This window comes from Geotrypetes seraphini, chromosome 1, assembly GCF_902459505.1.
Source record: "Geotrypetes seraphini chromosome 1, aGeoSer1.1, whole genome shotgun sequence".
In the NCBI taxonomy this organism is placed as follows: Eukaryota; Metazoa; Chordata; class Amphibia; order Gymnophiona; family Dermophiidae; genus Geotrypetes; species Geotrypetes seraphini.
The window spans coordinates 537241401-537265060 of record NC_047084.1 but is presented as its reverse complement, the minus strand read 5'-3'; the positions used below and the strand labels follow the sequence as shown (position 1 = coordinate 537265060).

The 23660-nt window shown below is 44.0% G+C and overlaps 1 protein-coding gene across 1 annotated transcript; it reads left to right on the top strand.

Annotated features, from left to right (window-relative positions):
- Window positions 1–329: 329 nt before the first annotated feature.
- Window positions 330–17611, top strand: SRP19 (signal recognition particle 19). The gene is made up of 5 exons (XM_033929101.1): window positions 330–595; window positions 9479–9554; window positions 12509–12580; window positions 12716–12824; window positions 16912–17611. The coding sequence occupies exons 1-5, from the start codon at window positions 471–473 to the stop codon at window positions 17040–17042; spliced, it is 513 nt and encodes a 170-aa protein (XP_033784992.1). The 5' UTR covers window positions 330–470; the 3' UTR covers window positions 17043–17611.
- The last annotated feature ends 6049 nt before the right edge of the window (window positions 17612–23660 follow it).

Here is a 23660-nt window from a genome sequence, read left to right as displayed (position 1 = left end):
TCTTATCCCTGCCCCATTCTTGCAAACTCAGTCCTTATCTGCCTAAGCCTCAAACACTTTTAAAATCGAAAGTGTTCGAGACTTGTGCGGTTAAGACAGAGCTTACAGGAATGGGGCAGGGCCAAAACTCGGCAGGACGGGGAAATTGAGTACCTGCGGGACCAGGGACAAATTTGTCCACGTGTCATTCTCTAGTTTCTATCTCCTTCCCCCTTCCCCCACCCATCTAGGCTTCGCTTTCCCAGTACAGTACTGTATCTGAGTTTTCTCTGCTCCCTTAAGAACTCGCTTTCCCAGCGTTCCCTTCAATCTGATTAACCCCTCCCCGTATACGTGACTTGAGACGTGTCAGTAGCTTTTTTAAAAGTAACGCTAGTGTACGTCAGACGGTACGTTAAGCGTCAGTGTCTAAAAATATCTTTATTTTCACCAATCAAAGAGTGCGCTTTTTTCTTTCCTGGTAATCCAGTATGCGTCGCCATCGGGGGAAGAAACGCGAGATGGGAGTTTCGGACGTCCGACCGGAAGTAGCGTCTGTAAATGGAGGTGCTGGCGCTATGGCACAGCTGTATATGTCTCCAGCGGAGCTGAGTCGGTAAGACGCTTTTTTTATTAGAGGTTGTTGTTTGAAAGGCAAATGCCGAAGAGATGGGGATTTGTTCCTGAGTATTCACTGTTGATTATCCGCCTGGATGTCTGATTTGAAGACTTACTGAACTCTCACCGGCATGCAGTAGTCTCCCTTTCTCTAACGTGAAGAGGTTCTCACAAACTCTGCTGGTGTCCCCCCCCCCATTTTTTTTGGGGGGGGTGTTCTCTAGAAGTTCTATCTGCGTGAGAAACAAAAAGATAGAAAAAGCGCGGAGAGGCCGTATGCAGCCACTATAGTATGTAACTTTTTTTTTCCTGGCAACGCATCCTTTTTATTGCGGTTGTAATTTGCATCTCTTTCCTTTACTGTATTGAGAGAGAAAATTATGTGTTCAGCTTGCTAGACGCTAAGTGTACGGGCCTGTAGGAAACTGTACATAAAGAAGCTGATATAAAACTACACTCGTCCCACTATGCTAGCAGCTGCTTAAGTCAGAGGGGCTGATGAACAACAGTATTGCTTTCTTGGCTATATCTCTTTCAAATGCTACCCTTAACGTTTATAGACCATGATATTTTTGGTAGAACGGTGGAGGCCAATATAGGCCCAATGATTATTTAAGACCATGTTCCTGTTTGGCTTGACCTCTGTGACTCGCAGAGAGGTGGTGGTGGCGGCTTGTGGCAGTTTCCTATGGAGCTTTATTGAGACTTAGATTTGCATAAGTTTCTTCAACAAAAATGGTTGGATTTCCAGCAGTTCAATGCAGCCCCTAACCTTCTCTTTATTGTGACACTGCCAAAGCTGTTTTGAGGGGAGAAATCCTAGCATATTCTAGTGCAAAGCGCAAATTGAGAGAGAGAGAGAGAGATCTTAAGATTGGAACTGATTCGCTTGAGCAGAACATGGGTGAATGTCAAAAAGGGAGTTTAAACAAAATTTGCTTACCACACAGACAGAACTAAAAGGACTCTTGCATCAAGGAGCCAAGAAGTGCTCACTGTACCAATTACACAAGTATGACAGTAAACCCGAAAGATTATTGGCTCGTTTGATCCAATGAGAGAGTTCTGATCCATGAAGGGTTCTGACCCTATGGGATGGGTACGGTCAGCTGATACATGATGACTGTCAAATTTCCAGAGAATTTTGTCATTTCTTTTAATCTCTGTATGCAAAGGAAGAAAATGCTCTGGCACCAGAGGTGTATTTAGATAGTTTGGACCTTCCTGTGATCCAGCCACAAGCCTTAACTGCCTCCATTATTACTGAGGGAGTTGCATGGGCCGTGCAGAGAAGTAAATTGGGGAAAACCCCAGGACCTGATGGACTTAAAGCATAATTTTACAAAATACTAGGGGATAGTATAATGCTTGTTCTCAAGATGTTTAATGACATCATTGATAACAAAGAATGCCAGACTCATTGTGTGTGGCTCACATGATTGTCCTGCCAAAGCCGGGGAAAGACTTAACTGATTTGAGGTTCTACAGAGCCATCTCTTTAATCTGTTATGTTCGGAGCTGTAAAGCAGTTAAAATATTACAACCATTTGGCATCTCTGGTGCAAGTTCATAGCTCAGCCACTCTTTCATTGTTGATTAATTTTGACACTGAAAAAGCTTTTGACTGGGTGTGCTGGAAAATATGGTATTAAGGGGAAAATAAGTGATGCTATTAGGGCGCTTTACAATAGGCCTCAGGCTTGTCTGAGAGTGAATGGTATCACGGATGCTTTTGAGATCACTCAAGGAAGTAAGCAGGGTTGCCCTTTGTCACCTTTATTATTTCTCTTGATGTTAGACCCTTTGATAAGGGAGATAGAATGGAACCTGGAAATCAAAGGGGTTAGATTGGGAGGGGGACTTTAAGATATCAGCATTCGCTGATGATCTCTTGGTGCATAATACTGAACCAGTCTCCTCCTTCTTAGTATTAATGGAGAGCATGTGAGAATATGGTGATTTCTCGGGATTCAGATTAAATGCCACAAAATCTGAGGCATTGGCTCCTATAGAGAGCACCCGAGAAATCTGGCTGGGGAACTTCCCTTTCTAATGGGCGTAGGAGGAATTCACTTATTTGGGTGTGCGGTTGCCAGCGGATCTGAGGAGGTTATATCTCGGTAATATTTTGAGCCTCATGGTCTATATGCTAAAGCAGTTAAATCTTTGGAGTTCCCTTCCACTCTTGCTGAGTGGCCAAATTGCACTCCTTATTTGAAATCTATTTTATTGAAAGACTAAGACATACATATCAAATGCAGAATAACAAATCACAAGCAATACTATCAGCAGAACAACACGGTATATATATTTTGTCTACTAGTTACAGAGCTGGTTCTTATGGTCCACCCAGCTAGTGAGCCACCTAATCTCACCAGATGCTACTTAGTGCATATGTTTTATTGTCATGTCTATATTGTAATTTATGTAAATTATGTCATCTCTGTCCTGTCTCGATTATTATGGATGTACTTTGTAACCCGTTCTGGGCTCCTTTGGGAGGACAGGCTAAAAAATTGAATAAATAAATATTGGCTTTCAAATCCCATCCCCAAAACTGAGATACTGGAGCCCTCCTCTCCCCCTCTTCCCTTCAAAGGGAGTCCAACACTGCGCTGCAGGTCTTAGGAAGAGGAGAAAAAAATATACCATATTTCTCCATGTATAGGTCACGTCCTATACATGGGTTTTACAATCTCCTGCAGTGGGTGCAGCTTTCTTATATGGGGCGGCCTATCTAAAGACATCATAGATAAGCCGCCCTATTGAAAGACCAGCTGCGGAGTCCCCCGTACCTGCATCTCCCTCCTGGACAGCTACCAGCTGCTTCCTGCCTCCTACCGGTGAGTCTGACCTCGGTACCGGGTTAGATGGTAGACGCTTATAAAGGGCCGCATCATTGATCACCTTGATTGACATGGGCTGATGAGGACCAGTCAGCACGGTTTTAGCAAAGGCAGATTGTGTTTGACGAACTTGCTGCACTTCTTTGAAGGCGTAAACAGACAGATAGACAAAGGCGACCCGGTGGACATCGTATATCTAGATTTTCAGAAGGTGTTTGACAAGGTTCCACATGAACGACTACTTCGGAAAATTGCGAGCCATGGAATCAAGGGTGAAATACTCACGTAGATTAAAAACTGGCTGGAGCATAGGAAACAGAGAGTGGGGGTAAATGGACAATACTTGGACAAGAAGAGCATCGCCAGTGGGGTGCCGCAGGGCTCGGTGCTTGGACCTGTGCTCTTCAACATCTTTATAAACGATCTGGACATTGGTACAACGAGTGAGGTGATTAAATTTGCGAATGAAACAAAGTTATTCAGAGTAGTGAAGATGCATGGGGATTGCGAAGATCTGCAACATGACATAATCAGGCTCGAGGAATGGGCATCAATATGGCAGATGAGGTTCAACGTGGATAAGTGTAAAGTGATGTGTAGGTAACAAAAATCTCATGCACGAATACAGGATGTCTGGGGCGATACTTGGAGTGACCTCCCAGGAACAAGACTTGGGAGTTCTGATCGACAAGTCGATGAAGCCATCCACGCAATGAGCGGCGGCGGCAAAAAGGCGAACAGAATGCTAGGAATGATAAAGAAGGGGATCACGAACAGATCGGAGAAGGTTATCATGCCGTTGTACCAGGCTAAGGTGCGCCCTCACCTGGAGTACTGCATCCAGCACTGGTTGCCGTACATGAAGAAGGACACGGTACTACTCGAAAGGGTCCAGAGAAGAGCTACTATGATGGTTAAGGGACTGGAGGAGTTGCCATTCAGCGAAAGATTAGAGAAACTGGGCCTCTTCTCCCTCGAACAGAGGAGATTGAGAGGGGACATGATCGAAACATTCATGGTACTGAAGGGAATAGACCTTAGAACTCTGAGGTCGTTTGCGATTGGTCCATTATGCCCTAGTTGAGCCAATGAAAATTTTGACGCTGCGGTGGGAGCTTCGACTTTGAGAAAGAGCCGGTAAGTGAAGAGCGCCAACACTAGCGAGCTTGCCATGGCCAAAGAGGAGAGCAAAACCTTTGGACAGACCTTTGCCGACTAGAAGCAGTTGATTTACAACCCATGGAGCGGAGAGGTCCTGGGGCGGATGGCCAGCAGCTGGGGTAGGAGCCTGGAGAGTGAGGGAGGAGGTGAACCGGTGGGGTGTGGGTTTTTGTTTAGTTTGTGTTTTTTACCAGTTTCTTTCATCAGTGTGAGAGGCAGTGTGTACGCGTGCTGCCGCAGATTGTACAGTCTGTGTTGCCTTCCCTGAGCGGTGACGGCATTCGTGTAATGGGAGAATGTACCAGCAATTCGGATCCCACTGTTACTGACTGCTTCACCAGGAGAGATTTTTCTCGTACAGTCTTTTTTTTCCCCATCTCCCACCAGTGTAAGGGAGGGGGAGAGGGAGATGAGCTAAAGACGGAATGCAGGCCTCTTAAGGCAGACTGATGGGCTGCTGACTTCTATGTCTGATCCTGCATTTATTTTATTTAATTCTGTTCACTCCCCCCCCCCTACTTTTTATTATTTTGTAAGTAGAGGGTTGAATGGAAGATAATTGGGGAAGGTAATTGAGGAGGAGGAGCTATGGCGTGAAACTGTCAGCTACCCCCTTTATTTAATCCTGCGGGACAGCCTCAGCGGTTCGGTGTGTTTTGTAAAGTTCTCTAGAGTTGAACCTGCCGATCCATGTAAGTTATCCTCTCACTCTGTGCAGATAACCTCTTTTCCCCCACCCCATGAGCTCCTTTTTTTTGGGGGGGGGTGTAGGGGGTGTGAGTTATGTTTTGCTTTGATTGGAAGTATACTATACTTTAGTCTTTTCCCAAATGGGGAATGCTGTGTGTATACCCCATGTCTTTTTGAATTGCATAAAAACAAAAGAATAGCCTATGTTTTATATTTGAGTTTTGGTCTTTTGTACACCATTATGGCCTGTTTGGGATATGTACAGTGTACAGTATAAATAGTTTGTATTTGTATAATGTATTTGATAAATTAGAGGTGTTTTCAGCGGCAATTGTTTGGGCTGCTCCAACAGTTGGGCTGCTTTTGGCCATAAGTTTGGCTGGAAATTTTTTTTGCCATCTGGCAACCCTGACTCAAATTGAAAAGAAGTTGGACACTACAGCGCAGGAGTTAAGAGCTCAGAGGAGCGTCTGTTGCTCAGTATAGGGTGGTTTTGGGGTACAATTGGTTATATTTCAGCGCTCGGAGAGTTTCAAAAAGAAGAATGTGAGTTAGTTTGGAGCGGGGGGGTTATGATTGATTTTACAAGGGAAAGGGCGTATGAATTCGTCGTTAACTTTTTTTTTTTAATTAAAACATTTCAGAGACGCTGGATCTGGCAGGGGGATAGGGAAGAGAGGAAGAGAGAGAGAAATAGAAAAGGACCTTAAGAAGGGGCAGGAAAGTAAACTTAAACCAAAAGGGAGGGGGAAGACAGGGCAGATGCTGGACTAGAGGGGTATAGAGTAGAGAGTTGCGCGGGGACAGAAATGCCACCCGTCCCTGCGAGGAATCCCCTCCGTCCCCGCCTGTCCCTATAAACTTCAGAAATAGTTATTTCATTTAATTATGCTACTGAATTAAAGGCTCTTATAAATAAGCAAAGACACTTTATTAATTTGGAAATATTAATTGGGAAAAATACATACTTTGTAAACGGGTTTCTACCCGAGCCTCTAATGTAAATATAAAATATAAATACTCAGTTGATGAGCACCCACCAAGCTGTTAGCTAAGGACTTCCTCTGCAATTGGCCAGGGGTCCCTTTTGCCAAGTTTGGCAGGCAGTAGTAGTGTCCCTGAGTTACAGATGCTGGCTTCTCAGTGGCTCATGGATGCTGCCAGCAACTGCTGCACTTGGTGGAGGGGAGTTCTGGCTGTCTCTGCAGGCGGTGCTTGGGGATCCCTACCAGCCACAGCAAGGGTCAGCAAGTACTTCAGCACTATAGAAATAAAACCACAAATGCATTTCCTTTTCTTTTGAACACAATATCTGGAGACACATTTTTCCATCTTCTGTAAATTCTTCTGTTGCTATCCATTGGTTCTTCCTACAATGGTCCAGCATTTATCCCCCAGACTATGTGCAGCATCTATCGCCCCTGCCCACCAACCCAATGCCCAACATTTCTCCAGCACCATGCCACATCTCTCCCTATATTCCCTTCACCACTATGTCCAACATTCCTCCCTCTTGCATCCCTTTCATTTTGTCCCACTGTTCCCTTTCCATTACATTTCTCCCTCTCATCTGTACCTCACTCCCTCCCTATGACCAAAAATTCTCCTTTCTTCCATTCCCCATGTACACAATCATTTCTTTTTCCCTCTCACTGATACACCCACATCCAATTCTCCCTTTCTATTTCCCTCCCCCACCTCAGCATCTCTTTCCCTACCTTCCTCCATCTTCTCTCCCAAGTTCATGCCTTGAAGTTCTGTGTCCAAAAACATACTTCCTTCCCCCCTTCTGTGTCCCACTTTTGCCTCCCACATTTGACCCCTTCTGTGTCCCGCATTTGCATCCAGATAACAGCACGGGTTGGAGGCAGCTCGAGCCGAGAGGCTCGTCTTCTTTTCCTGTCTACAGCACGAACATGTAGTCGACCAGAAGTCTTCCCTTTCTTTCCCCCCCCCCCCCATCGACATCAGAGCTGACGTCGGAGGAAAGGCTTTGCATCAGTCGCGTGCAGGGCCTATTTGGAAATACTGAGCGCCCATAAACTTGTGTCCTGAAAACTTTCTTTGCACGGTGGATCCGTTTGGTCTCCACAAGCCACAGAATTGAGGATTTCTCCTCCCCCCTCCAAAGTTGTTTTTTTTGCAGTGATTTATTTTTTTTTTTGGCTCCAATTCACCCGCCATGCCTGTCTAGCATCATCAGGCCTCTCTGCTGCTGCCCTTCCTGAACTGTTGGGTGGTGTGCCAGTTCCATGGGGAAAGGGGCATCTCTATCCAGGACCATGGCTTCTGCCAGTCCATCTCCATCCACCTGTGCATGAACATCGCCTACAACCAGACCATCATGGCCCTATATATTGAGCATTTTTCCATAACTGGCATCACCAAAATAAAGCAGTAAAAGCCCAAACAAGCCAAGTATGGTTGGGTTTCAGGCTAGCAGATTCTCTGGTGCCTTTTCAGTTACCATTACCTGGTAATTAACTGGAACTGCTGAGCCACAAGAACCATGAGGACGCCGGCCTGGAGGTGCACCAGTTCTACCCGCTGGTTAAGTTGCATTGCTCATCAGAGCTCAAGTTTTTTCTCTGCTCCATGTACGCCCCGGAGTGCACGGTGCTGGAGCAGGCCATCCCGCCGTGTTGGTCCATCTGCAAACGGGTGCGGGAGGGCTGCAAGGCTCTGATGAACACTTCGGCAGAACCATTCGGAAGATGGAGGGGGTAGGCACTGCACTCTACCACTGCTCCCCCGCTCTACGGAGCACCCAAGTACGCCACCTCTGACCAGCCTTTCCACTGCTTACAGGTGCTTGGAGGAGAAGGACTGCACGGCCCCCCATGAGCCGGCCAGAGGCGACAGCTACATGTTCTTCAGCCAGGAAGAGATCTGCTTGCTACCCTGCACGTGACTGACTGGAGCCTTCTCTCTGACATCGGGGGTTAGACTTCCGTTCAGCTAGTGTGTGTGCTGCAGGTAGGAAAAGAAGAGGAGCCTCTCTCCTCTCGCTGCCTCCAACTCCGCGGGATCCCTGAGACCACGAGGGGGGTCCCCACGGGATCCCTGCAACCCGAGGGGGCATCCCCACGGGATCCCCGTGACCTGAAGGGGGAACCCGCGGGTCCTGCAGGATTCCCATCGTCCCCGTTCAGCTCTCTAGTATAGAGGGAGAGAAAGAGACTGCAGAGAGGGGAAACACCCTGAACCGAGGAGAGAGAGAGAGAGAGAGAAATGCATATGCCAGGTCCTGGAGAGGTGGAAGACAGTGAGAGTGAGAGATAGAGACCTGAAACAAAGGTGGGAGGACTCAAAATGTTAGCAGAAGGAAGATAGAGGGAGAAACCTGAAACAAAGGGGAAGCAGAAGAGAGTGGGGTAGATGTTGAACTTGGGGGTGTATAGAGAGAAAGAGACTGCAGAGAGATGGAAAGATTCTGGACCAAGGAGGGAGGAAGAAAGGAGAGAGAGGCAGAGAAAGACCTGGAAGAAAGGAGAACAAATGCTGGGGATGGGGGGTATTTGTAAGCAACAGAGGCATGGGCCATTTGGTCTTTATCTGCCATCATCTTTCTATGACAAGAGGCAGATGCTGCGCATGATGCTGCATGATGATGCGCATGCTCAAGGCCTTCTAATTCTCCCTCTCACCAAGAATCTTGGTGAGAGGGAGAATTAGAAGGTCTTGAGCATGCGCAGATGCATGCTCAAGGGCCGGCAGAGGCAGGAAGTTCTTCAAGCGACACCGCCACGTCCTGTGGGCTGCGTGCCGGTGCCAGACAGGGGGTAAGTTTCAAGTTGTTCGGGCGGAGGGTGCTGGTTCGAGCGGGGGAGGGGGCCTTTGAGAACGGGAGGGGGGAGCAGCGCTGATGGCCTTGGTGGGGTGGGAACGTATCAAGCGAGTTTCCATTATTTCCTATGGGGAAACTCACTTTGATATACGAGTATTTTGGTTTACGAGCATGCTTTAACTACATACAGGTACTTCAAGCATTTTCCCTATCTATCCTGGTGGGCTCACAATCTGTCTAATGTACCTGGTGGGGCAGTGGAGGATTAAGTGACTTGCCCAGGGTCACAGGATGCGTAGTGATGGCTGATATTCTGTAATATGCTGCTGCACACCTACCAGTGGGTACTATAATCTTTTTTTTTTCTTTTTTAATATATTTTCTTCTGTGTTTATAGGTTCATTTGCATTTATCCAGCATATATAAATAACAAGAAAACAATAGCAGAAGGACGAAGAATACCTGTAGAGAAAGTAAGAAAAAACTAATGAATACGTGTAGTAAGCTAAGTACAAAGGCTAAACTTCTTTATATAACTATCTTTTTTCAACTAGCTGTTTGTGTATTTAAGTACCTACTGTATATGGCAGCAGTAGGAGTAACACTGCTAGAGTATTCCTGCCACTAGTTGTTTCTGTGCAGGCAGACTTCTGCCAGCAAACTTTGAGAGTGAAAATGAATTGTTGCTGTTAAAATTTTTTATAAAACCATATATATCCTTTCACTCTTATTGCACGTTGAAGTCCAGTTTCTGAGGTGCATGCTTCTTGTGGTTTATTAAACCAATTGTCAAGTCTTGTAGCTAATCTGAAAATAGGCAGTGAATAGCATGAGTGTAGGATGCCCTGGGTCCCTTTCTATTCACATGCCTTTTTTCTTAAAGGATTGGAACGAGTTAATAGATACAACTAGCTGATGCCCTGGCGTTGCACGGGTATTTAATTATAGCAATAACACAGTAGATGGATTGAAATAAAGATACTTTATAGTGGTGAATGAAATTATTTTTTTACAGCTTTATAAAAAGTACAATATTCAAATTATAATGTGAAATATTTGACAAAATGAATACAATACAACTAACACAAAACTTGATTATAAACAACATTTTTAGTTTCACCTCCAGGAGCAAGAACATATAAATTCTTGAACCCACCCTTGATCAAGCAACATAGAGTTGTCCATGGGAAAAACAGGGGGATCTTAAATCCACTCCACAGTATGTAATAGTCTGTCCCTGTGATTTGTTGATTGTGATAGAGAATGCAAGTCTCACTGGAATTTGCAATCTCTTAAACTGAAAAGGAAGATCTGTTGGAATAAGTGGCATCCAAAAGTTTCAGTATTGATTTAAACAACTCAATATGTGGAAACTCAGGTTGAAAAGAAACTCCATGCAGTTTTTTCCCAGTTCAGAATGGAACCTGTGTTCCTAGTTCAGCATATGTGAGTACTCATGTAATGTAATAACATTATGAACTGGGGTGCATGAAGGAAACAGTTACAAACACAGTTAGAATATACAAACTCTATATGTATGGTGTCCGTGGTAGAATAGAAACGATGTCCCTAGTGGTTATAGTGTCATAGAAAGTGTTTTATAGTTGGAATTACTGTGAGAATGGCAGCTTTTTACATTTTTTCCATTGACATGAATGGGTGAAATCTGATTATCTGTTTGTAGCTCCGCCCATGTGTGCAGGTGGGCCGCGAGACCCCCAGAACATATCATCCCAGGTAGTGAGGGATCTGCATACCAAGTTTTGTTCAAATCGGTCAATCCGTTTTTGCGTGATCGCGGCACATACACACACACATACATACCTCCGATTTTATATATAGATTAGTGCACTAGTCAAACCTGGGGCACCAGAGAGAACAGGTGTGTAGGGGGGAGGACAGAGTTTTCAGTTTTGGAAATCAAGTTCACTGTTATGGATCAAACTCTGCACATGGTATGTTAACTAACCACATAGTGGAAACAAAGTATATACTTAGCTGTTGTAGTAACATTGTGGTTCTACTCATGGCAAGGTTCAAATTAGTCACTAGATAGGGGAAAAAAATTTTCCCCAATCCTCCAAAGCTATACAAAAGGTGAAGAACTGGAAGGATGTTTACTTTTTTTAAGTTACTTGCGATTAGAAATGATGAAGTCACAGGACCTGCCTGCAACCATTATGGAATTATTATTATTATTATTATTATTTTTTTAATCTTAATAAGTGTGACAGCAAATAATAACATTTTAACTTAAATACAACACTTAATATTCTCCAATAATAAATTTTAAAAACTTATCTCCCCCCCTCGCTCCCATTCCATAACAATTTTTAAATCACATAAAAGCATATAATTCCACTATGGAATTCTAAGGTTTCAGGATCTAGATCTCCAGCAGGGTCAGCCAAATCCATTTATTGAGCAACTAGTTTTTTAGCCCTTTACATTAACGGGTGCTAGAAAAGACTTAGACTTTTCTTTTCTTTCTTTCTTTTTTCTTTCTCTCCCCCCTGTCCAACGGCACCCCTTCCCTGCTCCCCCTGTCCAGCAGTAGCCCTTCTCCCTTGCTTTTACCTCCCCCCTGTCCAGTAGTGCCCTTTCCCTGCTCTCCCTGTCCAGTAGTAGCCCTTCTCACTTCCTTTTACCTAACCATATTCAAGATCCCATTTCCCCTTTACCTTATCTATTTCCGTCTGGCGCTGGTGGGATTTGGGCTCCGGGGGAGCTAACTTCTGCATCAGTTGCCAATGCACTCTGCGGGGCCTCTGCTGGGCCACGGGGAGCTGGTTTGCCCACACTGCATCTGTGGAACTCGGTGTCCGGGCCACGGTAGGAGTAGGTTGTGTCTGGGAGCCGACAGGATAACGCCGTGGCTCCCTTAGTCCCTTGCCGCCCCCCCCCTTCCCACGGTCCCGTTGACACATTTAAGTTTCCTAGATCGGATGTTGTTTTTGGGTTTGAGGGTGCCGGGTGGCTTCTCTCGCGATCACGCCTATATCGGAAGCCTTCTCCAGCGCAGGAGCAGCTCGTGGGAGGAGCCGTCATGGCATCTTGAGTTGAAAATAAACTTCGGGCTGTAGGGCATTATTTCCGGACTGCGCAAGGTGGAGAGCAGGCAGGCCACTGGCACAGCTAGGCGCGCATGCTAACTCCTACTTGCAAGAGACCTAAAGCTCACAGAAAACGGGAGCACACAGGTAAGAGTGCGCATGCACGGCTTAGGGTTTTATTATATTAGATAAAGAAATACTTGGGTTTTCTTGGAGGGTTGGGTGAGGGGGGGGAAATATCATGCATGCAGACTTAACTTTAATTTCTCTATGGCAAAGAACAGAAGATCCTCATTAACATGGAGGTTAAAAATTTTGACTGAGAGCTTCAGATATTGATCTGTATTCTGAAATTATTTTTATTTTGTAAACAGGCTGTTTCAAATCCCACATGTGCCGAAATTGAAGATGTGTGTAAGGTGGCTGGGTTTACATCATGTATAGAGGTACTGGGCAGGTTCTGTGTTTTTCACTTATGCATACTAATTTCTTTTTAACCAGACTTGTTAATGTTACCAATCAGACTGATTTCCCCCCCCCCTTTTTGTTGTTTGTTTTTTTTTTGTACCTTCCTTAATCAGAATAAAATGTTTCCCAGAGAGTGGAACCGGGATGTACAATTCCGGGGAAGAGTGCGGGTTCAGCTTAAGAAGGATGATGGTAGCCCTTGCCTAGCACAGTTTCCTACACGTAAGTCAAACATTTTGTATTGGAGAGTTTGGGTCTTGAAGTCTCTTGATCATCCCTGTATAAAGGTAAATGTATTTTTAGTGAGATACACAAATGATTTGTAGAAAAAATATACTCTCCCAAGCAATATATGGACAAATAGAAGCTACCCATCAATACGATAAAGAGCAACCAAGATACAGAAGGAAAAAGCCTCAGAACCTAACCTTTGTGAAACATTAGTTGGGTAAATAACTCATTGGCATAGAAGGTTTTAAAATCAGTACTCTGTGCATTGCAGAAAATAGACTATAAAGCAAGAGACTTATCTTATTCCTATTAGTTTCATTTGTGGCCCTGCCCTAATGCTACCATTCAGAGAAACAAATGGGTGGCAAACCACAAAAGTCAAATCAAAATGCAAGGGGTGGAAAAGCTACAAATAACCAGGATGAGAACAGGAGTTCAAAATTAAGTCCCTTTATTTAAAACACTATTCAAAAAATGAAGCAGCAAAATCCAAATGAATGGATGTATTAAGGACCTTGACCTCTAGGGTCTGAGTAGCTGCTTTACCAGGTTTCATGGGACAGTTCAGGGAACCTCTCTAGCTTTGTATAGAGAGGTTGCTCTGTTCCTAAATAAGAGGGTTTCATCTGTGCTCTCTGATACATACATCCTTCCCTTTGTGGGACCTCAGTATGGTACTTGAAGCACTGTTGGGGTGAGGGGGGGGCTCCAGTTGAGTCCCTGTGCTAAGCCCATGAAGAAAGCTGACCTATCCAGAAGATGTCTGGTGGCTGTAGTAAATGATGGCAGATAAAGACTTGAATGGTCCATCCAGTCTGCCCAACCATACATTCTCCATAAATTAATCATTTAATTTAAATGGTACTTTTTCTTAGATATTTCTGGACCAGAAACCCAGAGTCCTGGCCGGTAGTGTGCTTAGGTTCTGACTACTGGAGTCCCCGTCACTCCAGCCCATCTTAACCATCCCAGCCATCGATGCCCTCCCCAGCCTTTCCTCAACAGAAAGTCCATATATGGGACACAGACTATGTAAGCCTGCCCAGTACTGGCCTTAGTTCCTTCAATGTATACCCATTATTTTCAGGTTAGAGATCCTCTGTGTTCATCCCACACTTGTTTGAACTCTGTCACCATTTTCTTCTGCACCACCTCCCTCAGGAGCGCATTCAACGCTCATTTCTGGTCACCTTCTCTTTAAAAAAAAAAAGAAGTTATAGCGGAACTAGATAAGGTTCAAAGAAGAGCAACCAAGAAAGACTAAAGTGGTTAGGGTTTTCAACTTGGAAAACAGATGGCTGAGGGTAAATATGATTGAAGTCTACAAAATCCAGAACGATGCACAATGGGTACAAGTGGATCAGGTGTGTTTGGCTTGTTTTTTGAGTTTTGTTTTGTTTTTTTAACTCCACCACAATTACAAGGACTAGGGGGACACTAGATGAAGTTACAGGGAGATACTTTTAAAACAATAGGAAGACTGGAGAGTGTGGTGTAGAAGAGGAGATAGTGGTTAGAGCTACAGCCTCATCACCCTGAGGTTGTGGGTTCAAACCCCATGCTGCTCCTTGTGACCCTGGGCAAGTCACGTAATCCTCCACTGCCCCAGGTATATTAGATAGACTGTGAGCCCGCTGGGACAGATTGGGAAAAATGCTTGAGTACCTGATTTGTATCCTGTTCTGAGCTCTCCTTTGGGAGGACAGGCAAAAAAAAATATCAAATATTTTTTCACTCTGAGAATAGTTAAGCTCTGGAACACGTTACCAGATGATATGGTAAGAGCGGTTCATGTAGCTGTTTTGGGTTTTTTTTATGTAGCTGTTTTGGGTTTTTTTTTTTAAGTTTGGACAAGTTCTGGAAGAAAAGTCCATAGTCTATTGAGACAGACATGGGGGAAGCTACTGATTGCACTGGATAGGTAGCATGGAATGTTGCTGCTACTTAGGTTTTTTCCATGTACTTGTGACCTGGATTTTGACCACTGCAAAGATGGGATACTGGGATAAATGGACCATTAGTCTGACCCAAAAAGACTATTCTTACATTCTTATGACCTAGTGAAAGGAGGGCAATTAATAGAACATTGTTACCTGGGTACATATTATATCGCAATAACAGAGTAGATCAAATTAGAGGGGGAGTTTTACTTTATGTTAGAAGGAACTCAATTAAACAAAATAAAATTCTGCATGACAAATAGAAATTTCATGTTTGAAGGAATGAATATACAGATATGTTTATACTACCATCCCCTAGGACAGAATGAGCAGATAGATGAAGAAATGTTTTCAGAAATTAGAAAAGCTTGCAAAATGTACAACAGTATAACAATGGGGTGATTTCAATTACCACTTCTGATAGAACAATAATTAAATGGTAGAGTGGTAATTAATCATAAACATATCAAAGGCAAGCTAAGTTGAGTTTTATATATATATATATATATATATATATATATTGTGGACATGATTAGACTGTGAATGTGTTTGTATTTATCGTACAAGTAGACTAGATGGTGGAGTATATGGAGTGGCATTCAACTGGGAAATGTTGGATCTTGATTGCAGTGTGTATGAAGAAGTTTGAAAAGTCCAAGATTTGCCTATTGGCTGAAGGAGCTTTGTCATTTTGTTGTTTTGTTTATTTATACTGCTTGCACTGGATTGGTAGCATGGAATATTGCTACTGCTTGGGTTTTTGCCAGGTACTTGTGACCTGGATAGGATACTGGGTAGATGGACCATTTGTTTGACTCGGAATGGCTATTCTTGTGTTCTACCTCCATGCTGAATGTTACATTTTATTAATTGGAATAAAAATAAATCCTGTAAGCAATGTTTTTACTATAAATACACTGCTGACCAGTAAAAATAGTCTTCGTATTATGGAATGCTCAATTGGTATATTATTGAATGTGTTAAATTGGTTCCTATTTGTGTTCATAGATCAATCCAGAAACATCTATTTTAAGGAAAAAAATGAAAGTTGTTAAAAATCTTTATTCATTTTGCATCATATAACAAGTATAACAATAAATAACAGTTAAAATTGAATACAACACTTGTAACTTTATCATATTCAGCAATAAAACATTATAATTTTAACCCAATCCCTCCCAACCCAACCATAATCTATGCATTCACAAAACTCCTATATAATATTCTTTATTAGTCTAAATATTAATAAAATAGCACTAGAGTGTCACACTATGGGCTCCTTTTGCTAAGGTGTGCTAGCGGTTTTAGCACGCGCTAAACGCTAATGCCTCCATAGAGCTTGCGTTAGTATTTTTTGTTTAGCACGTGCTAAAAATGCTAGTGCATTTTAGTAAAAGGAGCCCTATATCTTTTACGGAAGGAAGAAGCTTTAACTTTTTTTTTTTTTTTTTTTTAATTATACATTATTTTTTTTTCTTATATTTAAATCATCTCTTACCTCTTCTAATACGCTCCTTCTTCCTACCCTACCACCCCGTTCACTCAACTATCTTCCACTCCTTCCCAAATCTAACTGATGTAACCTCGCTGTCCTTACAGCATCTCTTATTGTTCTTGTTATATACCATGTTGAACTGAAAAGGTATGACAGGATATAAAAGCTATTATTATTTTAAATTATACCCATAGTTAATATAAGAATAGCCTTACTAGGTCAGACCAATGGTCTATCTAGCCCTGTAGCCTAGCTTCACAGTAGCCAATCAAGGTCGCTAGTACCTGGCAAATCCCCAAATAGTAACTAAATTCCATGCTACCGATCCATATCTGTCTCAATAAGACTATGGACTTTTTCATCCAGGAAATTGTCCAAACCTTTCTTAAAACCAGCTATGTTAACCACTCTTACCACAACCTCTGGCAAGAATGGAAACTTGATGTGGTATAGGTGTAATATGTTGATTTTGTGAAATTCCATATTGTGAAGATCCTAACTAGAAGGTAGCACCTTATACGACATCAACACTGGTTGCAGGATTGATTTTTGTGTTCTCCCCCATTATACTTTTATTCCTTTTCTTAAAACAGGCTTGTGTGTTACTTAATGGTTCCTGAATTTTACATTTTGTCATTCATAGGTAAATCTGTCATGCTATACGTAGCAGAGATGATTCCAAGACTAAAGACAAGGACACAGAAAGCAGGAGGTGGGGAACAAAGTGTACAACAAGGAGAAGGCGGCAAAAAAGGGAAGAAGAAAAAGAAGTGATGTAAAGTTCCAGCACTTTTGCTATCCTGACTGACTCATAAGAATTGGACATAAGCACATGATTTTGCATCCAAGTCGATGCCAGGAAATGCCCTCTACCTTTTCACAGCCATGGCCAGAGTGGGACCTGTCAAGAAAGAAGACAAGCAACTTTTTGTAATAATACTGTCCCTTTTTTATTTTTAACATGCTGTACAGTCTCTATTAATTGGAAGACAGACCCTCCTCTTCCCACAATCAAAATGTGTCCTTTCTATCTACATAACTCATTCAAACATGAATCAGGATTTGTTTCTTGATCGCATAGGAGCTTAAAAGAAGCGCCAATAGTGTATACTTTATATTACATTGGTACCCCTTCCAATTTAACCTACATTGAAAAATTGTAGCTTCTACTTTCAAATTCGAATATTCTAGTACTTGGTAACAGCTTCCTCCTAAGATGAAGTATTTCAGTTCAGTATAACTGGTACAAGAAAATTGTAAAATTTTGTTTTGTAGGCTTTACTTTTTCTAAATATGACATGTATTATTTTGCCCTCTTACTGAGACTGTTACCTGTAACTAGATCATGTCCATGCTGGCTGGTTGACAATAATATATATATATATATATATATAAAATGGGAGCTTGTGTCATGTACTATATTGTACCAGCATGTGAGAAACCACAACAGAACAATGGGGAAACCCAGCATGTTTTTGAAAGTAGAACACAAAAAGCCACTGGACAAATATTTCAAAACCACATATGTGCAACTTCACAATGAGCTGCCTAATTTAATAGGGTAGGAAGAGGCTTGTCTCTTTAAATTGCTAGTACAAATCCTACAAAAATCAAACCTACAAAAGATTTAAGCTTGTTCAAGCAGGCATTGCTTCCAGATCGTCAGTGTTGTTGTATATAGTGGCAATTGTATATGCATGTTTTTATAAATACACTTCCCCCTCACAATTCACGATTTTGATTATTCACGATTTCCTAAAATTGGAATCACCCCCACCTGCCTCCCGGACCTCCCCGTACTTTACCTGGTGGTCTAGCAGTCTTTCAGAGCAGGAGCGATCTATGCTTCTGCCCCATGCAGATCACTCATCCAAAATGGCTGCCGTGAGTTCTGTAGTCTCTCAAGACTACGATGGGAATTCACGGCAGCCATTTTGAATGAGTGATCTGCACAGGGCAAGAGCGTAGGAAGTTCGCTCTTGCCCCGAAAAACCGCTAGAGCACCAAGTAAGGTCCGGGATGGTGGGAGGGAGACGGGGGTGGGTCAGAGTCGGCCCAAAAGTTATTTTCAAATTTTCAATATTCGCGGGCTGGCTCTGCCCATAACCCCCAAGAATACTGAGAGAAGTGTATGTAAATTAATGACTCCTCCCCTCTCTACAGCAAAAACAAGATGACTCAAAACGCCACAGGAAAAGAGCAGTTCCAAACAAATGAAATTGTGGAAACTCAAAGTCCCCGGCCCTTCAGTTGTAGTTTATTCAAATTATTAGCACTGCATCTTGCGCTTTGTACATGATCCTCAGCACTTGGGTTAACACCTCTGTGGAGTAGATAGTCCTCCAAGCTATCACCCAGGTTGCTATCCATGGAATGGGCAGCCTGGTTGGGTAACAGGTGCCAAGAATGGTTACAGTCCTATATATCTATCATGAGCACTGTCAAGAGATATTCACTTGGCCTGTCCACATCCTATCAACCTTTGCTCTCAGGAACATGCAGGAATGATACTTTTTTAGGTAACAGGATTGAAGAGAATATAACTGCTAGTCTACATACTGAGCACCAGGATTGCTGGGGGCATTGGCCTGAAGCAGAAAGGTAGCTTAATGGGCCACTGGTTCTAACACCAAGACAGGGGCTCCTGGGGCTAAATAGCTTACTGTGCTGAGTAAGGTGAGCAGTTGCCATGGACCCCTAGGACCTATGTCATTCCCTGACTTTGCAGGGACTGCACAGGCATCTGGGTGCCTTAAGAAGGATGACCAAAGTGAAGGATCCATAGGATAGAAAATATATTTCATCCAATCCTAAGAGGTTAGGACCAGAGAGAGGGGCAGGAAAGGAATAGATAATTGTCATGATAAAAGGGCATGCTCTGAGCTACATTTTTGCATGGTCTGTGTCGGTGCATTTGGGGATGGTGAGGAAGGAGGTTTTACTGTCTCTGTTTGAAGCAATAAATGTTGCACTTGCATTTACTGAAAATATGTAGCAAATCTTGTGTGGAGGTCAAGCTGGTATAGTATAGTGTCAGCTCTCCTGGTGTTTCAGGGGAGCCACCATCCTTATCTGTGGCTGTTGGCTGCCTGTGTTAGGTAAAATTATGCAGCATGTCAGAGCCCATGAAGTCAGAGCCTATGATGAGATTGCACACCTTTTTTAAGGGTGTAGAGTAGTGTGTCCCCCTAGTCAAGGCACATTCTATTATGGAGCATATGGTGTAATGCACTACATTGTAGTGCTCCTCTGCTTCATTTTGGGGGTGCATTATGGATGTCATCAGCCAAGTGGGTGTGTGTGGGGGGGGTGTTACCCTCTGTCTCCTTTGGGGGAGCAAAGGTTACAGACATGGGTGTGTATTGACAGTTATGGGCACTTTGGAGTTGAGGAGAAGATTTTGAGCAGAGAATTCATGGATGGTGGAAGCAGCTGTGGAAATCTTGGGGAGGAAGGAATCTTTCATGCTTACCTAGAAGTAAGGTATAAGGAAGGGGTGGGGGCAGACCTCCCCAGGTACTGTCTTGGAGGCGCCAGCATCTCTCTGTCCCCCATACCATGCTTGCACCCTCCCTCACCCCCCCCCCCCCCCATACTTCTTTAAATCTTCTCCAGTCTGGCAAGGAAGTCGCAGGGCCGGGAAGCAACGTCAAAGGGAAAGCCGGTGCAAGCAGGTCAGAGAAACTGCTCATGCTGACAAAAAGATTTAAAGAAGTACAAGGGAGAAGGGAGGATGTGAGTGTGGCATGGGGGCATGGAAAGAGCGGGGGCAAAGAGGATGGTGCCTGTGATTTCCTCTCTGTAAACAGTGGTAGATTCTTGAGTGCTAGAGAAAGTAGGAACTGTGTTAGTAGCTCTCTGTGTATGTTTTCCAGGTCCTATTTCCTCATGTGAATGATACACAACCTGCATGTTCATGGAATTAAACAATTTTCTATTTCTCTAAGTGGCTTCTCTTGCTCTTGGGAGTCAGGGCCACAGGGAAGCAATCCATGTTGTAGTGTTGAGTCAAGGTGTCTTGGAGTCTACTCACTGGGGAGGGCTATGGAGTTGAAGCTGTATGTGAGGAAAGAAATGGGCATCTAGGAACTGGATAAACAGTGTTAGACAGTAGGCTAGCTGAGGCCTGCTGTGATTGCCAACACAGACTGAAAGGTTCTGGTAGTAAGAGACACTGTGCTCTTTAAGGTAGGCTGCCTTAAGATTGTTCCTGCATGTCCTGGCCTTATTATAGCAGCTTCCAGAGGTACTGTGTGGCAAGCCTATTAAAGCAAAACCTTGTAATTAGGGCTGTACCGAATATTCGTATTTGATTTGGCTGTGCCCTGAATATATTATTTGTATTCGACTGAATACTGATTTAAATTTGAATAATCCAAGGCTGTACTGTATTAAACCCTACTGAAATAAACACTTGAGCTCTGATTTCACATTGTTTCCTTTATTTATGTCAAAGCTCAATGCCAATTATTTATATTTGGCTGAATAGTAAAAATAGCTATTTGGTACATCTCTACTTGTAAAATACTCTTCATCAGTAAGGTCTATGAACTGGGTCCTTGGCCTGAGCATTTTTTTTCTATAAGGGTGCCTCCTGCTAGTCCTTCCCTCTCAATTCTCGGCCACATCCAACAATGCATGTCCCACCACTATGTGGAAATAAACACTAGCTTGTGCTCAGTTTTACAATACCGTGTTTTCCTGAAAATAAGACACTGTCTTATATTTGGGCCCCAAAAATGCACTAGGTCTTACTTTCAGGGAAACTGCCCAATCACAAACCCACAGCATCTTTCTATCCCCCCTACTGTGCAACCAAACCCCCCACTGACCCTTCCATCTCCCCCTCCCCACGCCGACCGCAAGACCAACATTTTAAATAATATGTTAATTTTATGACTTTTATATTTTGGTTGTAACTCGCTTAGTAAATTATGGATAAGCGATTTATCAAATATAAATAAACTTGAATTACCTACTTCCAAAAGGCAGCATCACAGCAGCAATCTAAACAGGCTGCGTCGGGGCGTTCCTCTGCCGCGTTGCTGACGACAAGGGTTCTCAGGACGTTTTATTTATGCGTCCTTCCATATAAAATTCCTAGCCCCCAAAATATGAAAGGATGTATAAAACATCCTGAAAACCCTTGACAAAGCCCTTTGATGGCAAAATGGGTCCTGTCAGGGCAGCCTAGATATTCTGCATATTAAAGAGGAGATTGATAGGGGACATGATCGAAATATTCAAAATACTGAAGGGAATAGACTTAGTAGATAAAGAGATTTGTTCACCCTCTCCAAGGTAGCGAGAACGAGAGGGCACTCTAAAGTTGAAAGGGGATAGATTCCGTACAAACGTAAGGAAGTTTTTCACCCAGAGAATGGTAGAAAACTGGAATGTTCTTCCGGAGTCTGTTATAGGGGAAAACACCCTCTAGGGATTCAAGACAAAGTTGGACAAGTTCCTGCTAAACTGGAACGTATGCAGGTGAGGCTGGACTCATTTAGAGCACTGGTCTTTGATCTGGGGGCCGCCGCATGAGCGAACTGCTGGGCACGATAGACTGCTGGTCTGACCCAGCAGCGGCAATTCTTATGTTCTTAAGTGAAGATTTCTTTACTGTTTAAATAATTAAAGTGAAATACCCTAAGAATACTTTTGACAGTAAGATTTCAGTTTAGCATCAGGAGGAGGTGGAAACAAGGGTCAATGACCATTCAGTCTTGACACTACACCAGTGGCTTACCTATGGGGGGAGGGGGGAGCGGTCCACCCCGCCCCGCCCTGGGTGCACGACCTAGGGGGTGCATAGCAGTCCAGGTCTGGAACATCCTGCCCTACTGTTGAGAAAGACCTGCACCTCAGCACGGCTGCCATTGCATCCCCGATATACTTGCTTTGGAGCAGAGTCGGCAGCCATGCTGAGATGCAGGAAGGACCCGTGATGAGTACGTCTGCCGGCTCTGCTCTGGAAGAAGTAAGTTACGTCAGAGGGGGTGGAACCGGCAGATGCAGGGTGTTGCGATGATTGCGTCGGCCGGGTCCACCCCTCCGACGTAACTTAGTTCTTCCGGAGCAGAGCCAGCAGATGTACTCATTGCGGGACCTTGCTGCATGAAGGGAGCAGGACTTAAAGAGTGGTGGAGGGAGAGAAAGGGGGAAGGGTGGTACTGATGGAATTGGCGTGAAGGGAAAGGGAAAAGAAGCATAAGGGGAAAGGATACTGGATGGAATTTGATTGGAGGGAAAGAAGGGGTAGATGCTAATTGAAGAGGGGTGGATGGAGAGAGAAAGGGCAGACATTGGATGGTAGTGGGGAGAGTAGAGGGGGAGCCTATACTAGATGGAAGGACGGATGGGAGAGATAAGGGAGCAAATGCAGGAAGGAAATGGGAGGAGAGAAAGAGGGGAGCAGATGCTGGATGGAAGTGGACAGACTGAGGAGAAGGTACTAGATGGAAGGGGTAGAGAAAGAGGGCACATGATGGAAGGAGGGGATAAATAAAAAGAGGGCTCATGATGGGAAAATATTGAATTAGTGAAATACTGGAGAGGGTGAGGGAAAGAGGTGGCGAGCTGTAGGTAGACAGTAAAAAAGGAAATTGATGAGAGGGTAGTAAGAACCACTGTTCTTCAACCGCCGGTCCGCAGACGGTGTCGGTCCACAGGAAATTTCTGACAGTCCACGCAGGGCAGCAAGATCGATGAGTTATTTTCATTTGGTCCGCACTGGGCCAGAGAGATCATGGGGAGCCTGCGACAGTGGCTTTCTCTCCTCTCTGCAGCTCTTCTTTACTTACCAGCGCAGCGATTCATGAAGACAGCCTTGGGGCTTTTGCTGAGTCGCGGCTGCCTCTGATGATTCAACTTCCTCTTTCCTTAAAGGCAGCATGATCCAACAAAGGACCCAAGATTGCCTTCCTGAATCACTGCACTGGGAAGTAAGGAGAGCTGCCAGGAGGGGAGAAAGCCACTATTGGAGTCTGGGAAGCTGCTGGGCAAGGGGAAAAAAAGGGACAGCTGCTACTGGAGAGGGAGAAGGAGAGATGCTGCTGGGAGGGGAGGAGGGAAAGGAATCTGGGAAGCTGCTGGGCAAGGGAAAAAAAAGGAACAGCTGCTACTGGACCTGGAGGGAAGGAGAAGGAGAGATGCTGCTGGGAGGGTAGGGAAAGGAGGCTGGGAAGCTGCTGGGCAAGGGAAAAAAAGGGACAGCTGCTACTGGACCTGGAGGAAAGGAGAAGGAGAGATGCTGCTGGGAGGGGAGGAGGGAAAGTAGAAGCTGCTGGGCAAGGGAAAAAAAGGACAGCTGCTACTGGACCTGGAGGGAAGGAGAAGGAGAGATACTGCTGGGAGGGGAGGAAGGGAAGAGAGTTACTGCTGGACAGGAGGCAG